The sequence below is a fragment of the Aquarana catesbeiana genome, linkage group LG06 (genome assembly GCF_042186555.1).
Source record: "Aquarana catesbeiana isolate 2022-GZ linkage group LG06, ASM4218655v1, whole genome shotgun sequence".
In the NCBI taxonomy this organism is placed as follows: Eukaryota; Metazoa; Chordata; class Amphibia; order Anura; family Ranidae; genus Aquarana; species Aquarana catesbeiana.
In genome coordinates this window covers 3,109,705-3,123,072 of record NC_133329.1, presented here as the reverse complement: position 1 = coordinate 3,123,072, position 13,368 = coordinate 3,109,705, and the positions used below count along the sequence as shown (strand labels likewise).

At 47.4% G+C, this 13,368-nt stretch overlaps 1 protein-coding gene across 1 annotated transcript in view; it reads left to right on the top strand.

Moving 5' to 3' along the window:
* The window catches only part of LOC141148137 (integrin alpha-M-like), a 102,712-nt gene that overhangs the window by 60,722 nt on the left and 28,622 nt on the right, over positions 1 to 13,368 (top strand). The window contains exons 13-15 of the mRNA XM_073635321.1: positions 8,600 to 8,731; positions 9,851 to 10,066; positions 12,555 to 12,685. Of these exons, the coding sequence (XP_073491422.1) occupies positions 8,600 to 8,731; positions 9,851 to 10,066; positions 12,555 to 12,685 (479 nt within the window). The remainder of the gene's footprint in view (positions 1 to 8,599; positions 8,732 to 9,850; positions 10,067 to 12,554; positions 12,686 to 13,368) is intronic.

Here is a 13,368-nt window from a genome sequence, read left to right as displayed (position 1 = left end):
ATAACCTACCCAGCATGCAGTTTAGTGCTGAGTGTTCATGGGTAGGTCACTCAGCATTCTGGGTAGGTAGGTCATTGTAAAATGTAAACAAACAGTCACTTCCTGTAACATCTCTCCATCTTCTTGAAATAGAAAATAAAATGAAGTCCATTTCACGTTTTGGCCACTAGATGGTGCCAAATACCAAAGTATGCACTGCCCATACTTTTACATTACATTAGAAAGACAGGCAAAAATTATCAGCGCTACATACTCCCCCTGCTTTGACTCTTTGGTCCCCAAAGATATTTAGAATCTTATTCCTATTACACATTTTTGCCTCTAGGTGATTGCATAATACCGACAGAGGAGCCTTCCACCATTTCTCACGTGATGGAGAGCTGTTCTGTGCACTCACAGCTGACACCATGGTGTCTGGTACAGATGTGTCAAGAGGTGATATGGGGTTGAGTCTTTCTGAATCAGCAGTAGAAGCACCGGGCCTCTCAGAATTTCTTCTGGCAGTGAAATGAGTCCCTTCAGAGCATTCACCCAAGGTGCCATAAACCAGTCTTTTTTGGCGGGTGAATTACTCTCTTCGTCCTTTGAGTTTTTGGTGTCTCAGGCAGACTGGCGCTTTCTTCAACTCCTTCACTCCCCGGTACATCCTCTTCCACCTCTTGTATTCAACATCAGCATTAAGGCCCTCTGAGTCTGTTTCCAACAGGGGAGCTTGAGACTCCTCTAAGTCTTCTGTTGACCTGTTTTGAGGTACAAACTCAGGGGCCTCTGGTCGAAGGGTCCCATTATCCTCTCTTCCTGTGTGAAATGAAAAGTCTGTTTTAGCTTCTGACACTTCAGATGGCCACAGCCAGCTTATTTCCACTTCTTCTTCCTCACCATTTTCAGTGACTGAGGGTCCAGGCTGAGACCTAGTTACTGGTCTATGCACAGCAGTGGATGTAGACGGTAATGCTTCCTTCGAGGTCATCCTGACTGCCTCTGTGAGAGGTAAAAGGTGGTTTCGGTGCCAGGTCTTTACTGGTCCCGTGCTCCCTTCCTGTCTGATCTCATACACTGGGAGCCCTGGAAGTTGTCTGCATACAACATCGGCTGCGACTTTCAGCGATCAGCCAACTTGTGTTTGACTGGGATGCCCAGATTTCTTAGTAGGACTCAGTCACCAGGGTGTAGGTCCTAAACCCATACTTTTAAGTCAAAGTTCCTTTTGTTCCTACTTTCTCTGGTGTCTGATGTGGCTTGGGCCTTCTCATAGGCTATCTTCAAACTCCTCCGTAACCTACATACCCTCCAATGAGAGGTCTCTGAGGTGTGGTCCAAAGAAGTTCCGAAGGCTAAGTCTACCGGTAGTCTGGCCTCTTGCCCAAACATCAACCGGTAAGGTGAATATCCTGTAGCATCATTCTTGGTGCTATTGTAAGCATGTACCAGTGATGTGCTTGCTCCAATGCGGTTTTTGTTCAGAGGTCAAGGTCCCCAGCATGTTGCGAGTTCTGTTAAACCTCTCGGGTTGAGGGTCTCCTTGTGGGTGATAGGGAGTAGTTCTAGATTTCTGGATACCTAGTAGATCCAACAGTCTTCTGTTCAGAGTACTCTCAAAGTCCCTTCCCTGGTCTGAATGGATCCGTCGAGGTAGGCCATAGTGGATGAAGAACTTTTCCACTAGAGTCTTCGCTACTGTGGCTGCTTGCTGATCTTTAGTAGAGAACACCTGAGCATAGCAGGTGAAGTGATCGGTGACCACTAAAATGTTTCCTTGCCCACTCAGGTCAGATTCCAAACATAAGAAGTCTATGCAGACTAGATCCATTGGCCCTTGGCTCTCTAAGTGGCCCATTGGGGCAGCTCGCTGGGGTAAGGTTTTCCTCCGTATGCACCTGAGGCAGGAATGACAGCAGTTCTCCACTTCGGTCCTCATGTAGGGCCAGTAGAACCTGTCCCTTACCAGTTGGAGAGTCCTCTCTGATCCCAGATGGCCATGGGGATCAGCAACTTTTCTCTATGTTTCTCCGGCAGAAACAGTTGCCACTTCTCTTCGGAGGGGCCCCTTCGGTAGACCACCCCCTGTTGCAACTGTAACCGATCCCACACTTTATGCAGCAGGAGCGCTTCCTTCTGAGTGCTCTTGAGAAGTAAATCAGGGTGTTGACTCTCCAAGGCCTTCAATACCAAGCTACAGAGTGGATCTTCCTGTTGGTCTCTCCAGAGGTCCTTTCTAGATAGCTTGGGTAGACCCTCCTCTATGATCTGGGTGACATTACAGTAGCATTTAGGCACTTCTGCGGGAGACACCCCAAATTCTACAGCTCTGGCTCCGCCTTTTCCTTGCTGTTCTGCCCTTTCACAAAGAGCTCTTAGTCCTTCCGGGATAAGTTGGGTACACTCTTTGTGGTGGCCCTGAGAACAGTGAGGTCTCCTTGACAATGTGTCCGCATCTCGGTTACCAATCCCCAGTCTGTACTTCAAGCTGAAGATAAATGCCAAGAGGGCAGCCAACCACCTGTGGCCTGTAGCATCTAACTTTGCGGTGGTGAGCAAGTATGTAAGGGGGTTGTTGTCCGTTTTGACCACGAACTCCGCACCATACAGGTAATCTTTTAACTTGTCCACCACAGCCCAATTCAAGGCCAGAAATTCAAATTTGTGAGTGGGGTAGTTCCTCTCAGCAGGGACTAGACTTCGGCTCACATAGGCATTGGGCCTTAAATGCCCGTCATGTTCTTGGTAAAGCACTCTGCCCAGCCCGTCTCGGCTGGCATCCACATGCAGTTCGTAGGGTTTGGCAGGTTCTGCATAGGCCAAGACCAGGGCAGTGGTAAGGCTCCACTTCAGCTGCCTGAAGGTCTCTTTGCATTGTGGAGTCCACTGGTCCTGGATGGACTCTTTCTCCTTCCTGGGCCCCTCTTTTGGCTTTCCAGGCTTGTCTGAGTCCATACCAGTTTCTTCCTGGTTCTTCAATAGCTCAGTAAGTGGGTGAGCTATCTTGGCAAACTCTTCTACAAACCTCCGATAATAGGAACAGAAACCTAAGAAGGACCTAAGCTTGGTCACAATTGTGGGTCTGGGCCAAGAGGTGACAGCTTCCAGCTTCATGGGGTCCATTGCCACTCCTTCTGCAGACACAATGCTTCCTAGGTAGTTCACTGAGGGTTGGTAGAACTGGCACTTTTCCACTGAGAGCTGCAGGCCTTCTTCGTGGAGTCTCTTCAAGACTTTCTCCAGGCGCTCTTCATGCTCTTCCAGTGTTTTGCCAAACACTATGATGTAATCCAAGTACACCAGCACTTCAATCAAGTTCATTTCACCCATAGTGTTCTCCATTAATCTCTGGAAGGTTGCCGGGGCCCCAGACAGGCCCTGTGGCATGCGATTGAACTTGAAGAATCCTACAAGGCTAATGAAAGCGGTCTTCTCCCTATCTTTGGGACACATAGGGATCTGATAATATCCGCTTTTTAGATGCAGCACACTGAACCACTTCGCCCCTGACAGGCTCTGTAAGGCATCTTCTATGCGAGGTGTGGTGTATTTGTCAGGATTGGTCCTTCGGTTCAGTGTCCTATAGTCAATACACAACCGTAATGACCCATTCTTCTTTCTCACTACCACTATTAGAGAGGCATATGGACTCCGGGACTCTCTGATAATCCCTGTCCTCTTCAGCTCAGCCAGCTGTTCCCTCAGGTCTTCCAGATCTCCCAGTGGAATCTGTCTGACCCCCTCTTGAAAGGGTTTGTCTTCTTCCAACTGAATTTTGTGTTCGGCACTCTTTGCAAGCCCCACATCGAACTCACTTTTTGAGAAAGCAGTTCTCCATCTCAGGAGCTGGTTCTTGGCTCTCTCCATCCAAGCAGGTGTAAGAGGTGTGTTCTTTGGGTAGAACTCTTCCAAGGGAATCTCTCTGTCTTATTCTCCCATGATACCACACGGTGAGACTGGGGTTGCTTGGCTGACCTGTCCCAGTGGCACTATGGCAGGCACCTTCACAGGCAAGGCTGTTGTGTTGCGAACACTGACTGAGATTTTACCTTTACTTCTCTTCAGCACCTTGGTTGACAGCACTTCGGGGATAACTTCCAGGCCCTTATCTTATGAAGGGACCAGGCTGTCTCCAACTCAGCTTGATAGAGGGTTTTAGGCAGACTACCTCACCCGGTTGCACCAGCTTTTCACTCCTGTCTAGGCGCCACATTTTTCCCACTCCTTCGGGTGGGGCCTTCTGTTCCTGCACAAGATCCTGGTACACCTGTTTTAGCATAGGGTGCACAACTGTGGCTGGGGTGCTCTTCTCCTGTACTAGTGGTGTGAGCAGTCTTCTTACCAGATCAGTGTTGGTCCCAATGATGAGAGAGCTTCTATCAGTCCCTGGGGGCCGAGGACACACCACTGCCAAGGTGTCGAAGGTTTCCGTCTTCCCTGCCACACTCGGGTCGAAAGTGAGCTTGATAGGTAGATAACTGTCATAGGGGATGTTCTGGGTCCCTAGGCCCCATATCTCCAGCTCTTTCAGCTTTTGTAGTGGCAGATGTTTGAGATATTTCTAGTAAAAGTCTCTGTATAACAGAGTCACTTGAGCTCCAGTGTCCAACAGGGCTTTAGCGTATATCCCTTCTATCTGGATAGGGAGAATGTGGGAAGGTCCCACTAGCTTGGGAGGGACTCCATGGGAAGTGGCACTCTTGGCCTGCTTGGTGGCTTGTACCTTCACACTTGGCTTCCGTGGGTTCCTTTTCTTCCACTTTGGTCTAGCTGTGGTTGCAGGGGTCTGGGGTGTACAGGTCGGTTTGGAGTTGGCTATTGTCCTAGGGCGCCCAGTTGACTCCTTCACTGGGGCCCTCTGAAGTTTTCCGCCGGCTTTTGTTGCTCTGCTTCAAATCCTGTCGGGCTTGGACATACTCGACGGTAGTGTCCCACTCCCCTGCAGTTAAAGCATATTATTTTCTTCACCGGTTTCGCGGTCTGACTGGATTTAGGCCCGTCAAGGTCTTGGGTGCTAAGACTTCTTCCTTCTGCGGCTCAACCAGTTTGGCAGTCAACAGAACCATCATCTCTAGCATCTCCTTCTGTGTCTGGAGCAATTCTCCCAGCTCAGACTCGCATGTTGGCAGATACTGTGCAGGTGAAGACCAGGATGTCTGATCAGCACTCACCGTCAAGACACTGGGTTCTCTCTTGCCCGGTTGAACATCTAGCTGCTGCCCTTTGGTTCTGGTTGTGCTGTGAGGTTGGATTTTCCTTTTGCTTCTGGTCCCTTTCGACCTCCATCTTGGCTGCCTCATTAGTCTCTTCAATGAGCACCTCATCCGGTGTAGAGGGATCTTCCAGGTACTGCCTCAACTGAAACTTGACATAGTCACTCCTCAGTCCTGTAGTTACGAACCTTAGGAATTTCTTCTGGATCAAGTCAGCTCCATAGTGTTCCTCAGAGCCCTCCCCCTTTGAAACAGACAACAGGCGGTCTTTCAGTTCAATAGCTCTGAATAAAAAGTTCTGGGGAGTCTCCTGGCTACTCTGGGCCATATGTATCAGTTGATGATACAGCTCAGTGGCATCTTCCTCTTTATAGTAACTCTTCAGGATTCTCCTGAGTTGTATCAATGTCAGTCCGCTCTTCATTTCAAGCATGCCTCTGATGCTTAGGCCTGGCTTAATGGTGTTGATTACAGCCTCTATGACTTCAGACTCCAGGTACCCTCTCTGTAATCCCAGCTCAATCTGATGGAAGAGGTTTGTCTAGGACAGCTTATCCTGTTGTCCTCTCTCTCCTATCTGACCATCGATCTTGAAGTCTTTTCGGATGGTCACCTCTGGCAGGTGGTTATGAGGGCGTCTTTTGATTACTGACACGGGTCTGGGTGTTGCCTGACTATCACTCAGGTGTCTGTATGTGAAACCTAGTCCTTTGATGTGTTCCGCAATCATGTTGGAGGTCTCCTGAAACCTCTCCTGTATGTCATTGTATTGTTGTTTCAGGTCAGCCAGCTGCTGTTCTGACTGTGAACTCCTCCCATGAGCTCTGAGTGTTTTAATAACAGACTTTTTATTTTTATTAGGGGATCCTCTACCACTTTCTCTTGGTGTTGACCCAAAACTGACTTCTTGCTGAGTAGGCTCCATCTATTTTGGGCTGGGACAGTCCTTGCGTGACCAGGCCGGATGTGTCAAGTGAAACCTTGTTTCGTCAGACAGTTTCACACTGGCACCTTGGAAGTTTTCAGAAACTCCCTTTCTCCATTCTAATAGAGCATAAGTGTGTGAGGTCCCATAGTCTGGTCTCACAGCAATCACCCAGGCCTTCCTATCTGGGGACAATGCCTGCACAACTTCTTGTACATATTTTTCTTCCCAGTCTTCCCCTGGGAGTTCAATTGCCACACTCGCTTCTGAGCAAGCACTTTCTGCTTTGCACCACTGGACCACTGTGATGTGGTCCATACTGGTGTCAAGAGGGTGTATTTGCTTGCAGAGTAACAGATATCCCGGAAGAGCCCCCACCTGTAGCACTGACCCCCGAAGGAGCTGCTGGTAATTGATTGGACCTGTACTCTGCTCTTACACCCCCAATAACTTGACTCAATCCCCTTGACACAGCTGTGGTGCAATGTTAGTGTGAAGCTAATAGTAAGGGATAACCCCACAATGTGCAATATAACAATAGTATACCTTTGTTATTACCTGGGTATCCGATGTTCCACCTGCTGGAAAAAAGGAACAACAATCCACACCAATTGTAATTAACCAGGAACGTATTTTTACTGGAACTGGCATAAAATAGTAATTACAGTATTTGCGCTGTCACACAAACTAACACAACAGCCCAATAGGTATTCACAACAGGTTGTACTTGTAAAGTTGTCTTAGATGACCCCTGAGAGTGTGTCTCCAAGTGGGACTAATGCTCAGAGCACAAACACCTTAACTCTGGGCACCTTCCCACTTCCAGCACACCTTGGTAACCACAGAAATGCAAAGTTAATCAATCAAGCACAACACAATTTCTAGGGAGCTCCCCCTACTTTATAATGCAGTCCCTCTTATCATTAATAGGATGCAAGGCCTTGCAATGAGAGATGCAGTCTTTTGAGTCTTCTGTCTTCTGCTAGCTATTTGTGTCGTGTTAATTGTAATCCGACAGTTGAACAAACAAAGGTTAACGGAAAATGAACGTTAGAACTATTCTTGTAGTGCAGTACACCTGCAACCGCCTCTGATGTAATTGGCTTTGAATAACACAGTGTCAGTAGTACAGTGAAGGGTAGGCTTGAGGGCTGTTTAATCTCAGTCCTTTTGAATAAGATCTCCTCTGTGGGACTATAGGTCTCAGCAACACTGTTTATAAAAGTGCGTTAAGAAACTATGGGTGGCAGCCCTCTCACCCAACCAGGCCTGGAGAATAGAACAGCTCCGCTCCGGTGCACTCAGTCTTGCTTCTCGCCAGCCGGCGCCGTTACACCGCTCCGCAAGATGAACCGGGACCCTCTGATGGCTCAGACCGGTGTCTCTGGATCCTTCCCGATCAGTACTCAGGTGTAGAGTAGATTCGCTGGCTGTTCCGCTCCGCAGTTGGTGTAGGCCACACTCTCTGGAAGCCTCCTCACAGGTCCTTGTAGGCAGGCCACGCGTCCAAAAGAGACCCAAGATGGCCACGCAGGGCCTTTTATAACCTACCCAGCATGCAGTTCAGTGCTGAGTGTTCATGGGTAGGTCACTCTGCATTCTGGGTAGGTAGATCATTGTAAAATGTAAACAAACAGTCACTTCCTGTAACATCTCTCCATCTTCTTGAAATAGAAAATAAAATTAAGTCCATTTCACGTTTTGGCCACTAGATGGTGCCAAATACCAAAGTATGCACTGCCCATAGTTTTACATTACATTAGAAAGACAGGCAAAAATTATCAGTGCTACACAGAATATTCAGAAGTATTGCTGACATTTTTTTTATCATTTCATAGTCACACAGTTGTTATGGTGGTGCACAGGAGCACACTGGAGGCACAGGGACACTATTGGGGACAGGGCATGCTAGGAGTCATTAGATGACACAAGGTGCACTTAGGGACATGGGCTCACACAGGGTACACTTGGAATCAATAGAAGACTAAAGGTGCACAGGACGGAGGGGGGTAAGAGGTTTTTCTCTACTGGGTCCTCTCTGACGTTTTTACTTTACTGGGTCTTTTCAAGAGGATTTACTCTACTGGGTTCTCTTAGGAGGTTTTATTCTTCTGGGTCCTCTCAGGAAGTTTTGCTCTATTGAGTCCTCTCAGGAGGCTATAGTCTACTGGGTCCTTTTAGGAGGTTTTACTCTTCTGGGTCCTTTTAGGAGGTTTTACTCTTCTGGGCCCTCTCAGGAAAAGAACACCAATAAAGAAAGAAATCCATTTATCCTGATATCTCACGTCCCTCTGAATTGTCTACTGAAAGTCCTCTTCCTTAATGGTCACCAGCTGATGTCTCCAGGAGACAGAAAGACAAAGTATAAGGTTGGGGATGTACTTTTTGAAACTATGTCCCTGTCATTGGAGGGTTATACAGACTCATGAACTTCATCCAAATGTCTATTCTTCTCTTATTGTGCTTTACATTTTTCCCCCAGATCGGGTCATACTTCGGCTCAGTTCTAAGTGTTCTCAATTCAAGTCCACCTGTCCTGGTGGTTGGGGCTCCAACATATTACTCTCCAGAAGTGCCAAGCGGACGGGTGTACCTGTGTCCCATCCCCGACCAGGTGAGGTCTTTATTACAGTAGACACAAAAATGTTAAGGAGATAAATTTATCAAACTTGATGGAACCAGTGAGAACTGGCGGGGGGGGGGGGGGGTCATTGGATCAAAGGTTTTGAGAATTCTAGTGCCCCGTACACACGGTCGGACATTGATCGGACATTCCGACAACAAAATCCATGGATTTTTTCCGACAGATGTTGGCTCAAACTTGTCTTGCATACACACGGTCACACAAAGTTGTCGGAAAATCCGATCGTTCTGAACGCGGTGACGTAAAACACGTACGTCGGGACTATGAACGGGGCAGTAGCCAATAGCTTTCATCTCTTTATTTATTCTGAGCATGCGTGGCACTTTGTGCGTCGGATTTGTGTACACACGATCGGAATTTCCGACAACGAATTTTGTTGTCGGAAAATTTTATAGCAAGCTCTCAAACTTTGTGTGTCGGAAATTCCGATGGAAAATGTGTGATGGAGCCCCCACACGGTCGGAATTTCCGACAACAAGGTCCTATCACACATTTTCCGTCAGAAAATCCGACCGTGTGTACGGGGCATTATTGTAGTTGTAGAATCGTACAGGTGATAGGACTGAATGGTGACAATCACCAGCAGTTATGTGTCTGGAAAGGTTAGAACCCCAGGCAGTCTTTTATTGATGTCTGTTTCCAATTTGGGGAGGTTCCCTCTATATTTTTCCTGGGAACCATTGTCACTGAAACTAAATGTGAGGGAAAGTCTAAAATTTGGAGTGGTCATCAGAACAGGAAGAGATGGGAAATCATCCAATAGAGACACATGTCCTGGTGACAACTGTCTAAGATGGGGTTTATCTTACTTTGTAGAGATTTAATTTCAGTTGCATCTACAGGACAGAAAGTGAAGGGAAATTTTCCCAATGGCACCAAAATTCAAAGCCGTTTTAACCATTCCTCACTACAGTATATACCAACAAAAAAAATGTTGCTTTAGTTATTCTTTAATGAGTGCCAACGTTCTAAAAGTTGGATATCTGTGCCCACCTTCTTCCCAGTTTCACCTTCCTGGCTTTGCAGATGCTGAGTGCTCCTGTTCTGTCTGATAGTTTTCCTATCTAACAACAATATCTCTGGATTCAGGTCAGGAGTCCTCAAACTATCTCTTGCCCAGAAACCCTTCATGGTGACCCCAGCCAAACTGTGGGACAATTCGGCTCTGCCATCTCCGTTCTACCTGACCTGACTGGAGATCAGCTGCCGGACCTGGCTGTTGGTGCCCCGTATGAGGACAATTATCAGGGAGCCGTCTACATCTTCCCAGGTCAGGAGAAGAGCTTCCGAACATCACATATACAGGTAAAATCTTATGACCACTGCAGTCTACTGTCCCTGTTTCTGGGTGTCGTACATCACTTAATGTCCATCTAACTGAAAGTCACGCATAATCTAATGTCCCTGTTATTGGGTAAGCTACATGGGCTAATGTCCCTGTTTCTGGCTGTCATACATCACCTAATGTCCCTCTTGCTGGATGTTCTACATAATCAAATGTACCTGTCACTGAGTGTTCTACGTGACCTACTATCCCTCTTGATAGGTGTCCTACAAGACCTACTGTCCCTGTGGAAGGGTGTCCTACATAATCTAATGTCCCTGTCACTGGATGTCCTGTATCAACTAATGACCCTCTTGTTGGGTTTTTCTACATTGCCTAATGCCCCAGTAACTGTGTGTCCTACAAGACCTGATGTCCCTGTATACCGGTGGTCTGCATGGTTCAATACTCATGCTGCCAAGTGATCTACATAAGCCTAATGGTAATGTCCCTGATGTTGGCATGCTTATTTGTCTAATGTCCCTGTCATTGGGAGGGTTTTACATGATAAATGTCCATACTGCTGGGGATCCTACGTGATCTAATGTTCATGTCCCTGTGTGTCCTACATGTCCCAATACTGTATCTATATTGCTGCGTGTCCTATATCATCTAATGTCCCAGTCACTAGGTGTCCTACATGACCTAATGAAGGTCCTTGTCACTGGGTGTCCTATATGACCCAATGTTGCTGTCCTTGGGTGTCCTACATCAGTGGTTCTCAGCCCTGTCCTCAAGTACCCCCAACAGGCCATGTTTTGGGAATTAAAATAGCTGTCCAAAATACTAAGCCATTGACAGATTTAAAGCACCTGTGCAAGATAAAGGAAATGCTGCAAATATGGCCTGTTGAGGGTACTTGAGGGCAGGGCTGAGAACCACTGTCCTCCATGACCCAATGTTGCTGTCATTGGGTGTCTCTGTCACTATAATGTTTACTGTCTAATCCTATATTGTCTAGTCTCCCTGTCACTGGCATCCTATATTGTCTAATGTCCCTTTCATTGGGTGTTATACATAGCAGATCCATGCTGCTGAGTATCCTTCTTCAGCCCTAATGGACTTCTTTCTGGGTACTTTACATGGTCTAACGTTCTTGTCACTGTGTGTTCAGCATAACCTGATGCACCTGTTTTTGGTTGTCCTACATGGTCCAATGTTCCTTTTGTTGTTTGCTCTCATGTCCCACCTACTGGGAGTCATATATGGTTAAATGCACTTAACTATGTGTCCTAAATGGCCTGTAGCTGTGTGTTCTACAAGTCCAATGTTCCCTTTGCTGTTTGCTCTACATGGTCTCATGGTCTCATGTTCCTGTCATTAAAGGGACAGGACTATTGTCCCTGTGGTGGCAGTGGCATCTCCAGCTTTCATATTTAGGGGGGGCACATGGGGGGACAGGGACAAAAGTAGGGGGGCAACTATAAAATGCATGCAGTGAGCTCCCTTCCTACTGTATTGGGGTCCCCCAGGGTGGCAGAAAACAAGAGATATATGTCACCAGCATACCAAGAAAATATAAGGATCCAAAGCAGTGGGAGAACTATCAGGGTTGCAAAGGTTGTCTTGCCTCCGGGCCCTGGTGTTCTGCCACTGTGGGGTTTCTCAGCCTCCTCTTGCTGTCCTGCCCCTGCTATTGACAGCGCTGGTCTGGCATCTCTTGGAATTTACAGGCTGGTTCTCCTGTCCTAAGGACGGGAGAAATCAATCTGTTTTTTCAGTAACTGAGAGGCCTGGTGGAGTCCTTCCTGCAACTCGCTCTTCTCCCTGCCAATGAGGATGCAGGGGAAGGAGCAGATCGGGTGGCCGTGGCTGTGTGAGCGCTCGCATTATGCAGTGTCAGCAAGCAGAGGGAGGGGGGAGAAATCACCTGCAGGAGCTGACTGGGGACGCTCTCCCTCTTAGACATTGATTTTTTGTAGGGGGGGCACATGGTGAGGCACAGCATAATGTTGGGGGGGGGGGGTCAGGGCCCCCTCTGGCCCCCCCCCTAGGGACGCCATTGGTTGGTGGGTGTTATACATGGTAGATGCCAATACTGCTGGGTGTCCTACATGGTTTAGTTTCCCTTTTGCTGGGTTTATTAAACCCTTGTTTAGATTGGAGTAAATTCTCACCCTTTATATTCTAAAAATTGTAGCATGATGCATTGGCAGAATTTTCTGGAGTAATTTCACCTTAGTCAAATTTTAATAAAAAAATCAGCGCTGCTTTGAAATAGGCAAGGATCAGAAACCATATCTCTCTGGGAAGAAAAACTTGGCCAAGAAGGTTTATTTATCCAAGTGCTGCTTTGGAAATGTTGTCATTTTTCATCACAGCAAACCATCGTTAACAAGGTTCCGATGTGTTTTCCAGTTCTACCTCGCCAAAATCAAATCTATAATGGATGTCATCCTTGCAGGTTGCTTTACTTTCCTGTGCCCCCCATCTATTCCTGATTTCTCTTTCTGTGTCTTCCTTCCACAGAGGGTCACTGGAAGCCTGGTCAGCAGCGGCATAAAGTTTTTCGGGAGGTCGTTAAGTGGGAATGTGGACATGACGGGGGATGGAATTCCAGACGTCACCATCGGGGGTGAAGGCCGAGTCCTTATATTAAAGTAAGAAGGAATTATGCTTAGGATCCCTCACACCAGGTATATTGGGACCCTTGTCCAACATAGTCCTAACACAATACATGGCCTACATGGCTTAGACCCCTATCATGCCGGTTCACACCACTGCACTGAAAACGAAATGGTATGATGGAATCCACCACATCGCACTGTGGCCAACAGAACTCAGTGACATGTCTCTTTGTGATATTTCAGTAAAGTTCGCTCAAAAAAAAAAAAGAAAAAAGGTAAACAGTGCAATGCACCAAGATCAGAACATTAGCCCTTGTCCTCCCTTTGCACACCAGTAGCTGGTGACAAGCTTAGGGAGTTCCTTAGAGTTACCATGACTAGTTAACTTGTGGGTAGGTGCAATGTTGTGCGTGAAGTGATGAAACGGAGTCCGGTTGTAGAAAGGAGAACTTGTATTGAAGAAAAAGGCTCAACTGAATAGACAACCCAGCAGGAGGGCATCACGCCAGGGAACATTCAGATGCTCCGACAGTGTCTGTCTCAGGGAGTGGAATGCGGCCTGGTCGGTCCAGACCCAAAGGGGAGACTTTTGCAGAAGGAAGGAGTATCCCCAGCCTGTTCCCACTCATCAGGAACCTCTCCCTACCGCTAGACACTTTCCCTGGCAGACGGGGGATCTGTCCCTAACCTGTCTACTCGCAAGAATGCATGCCAAT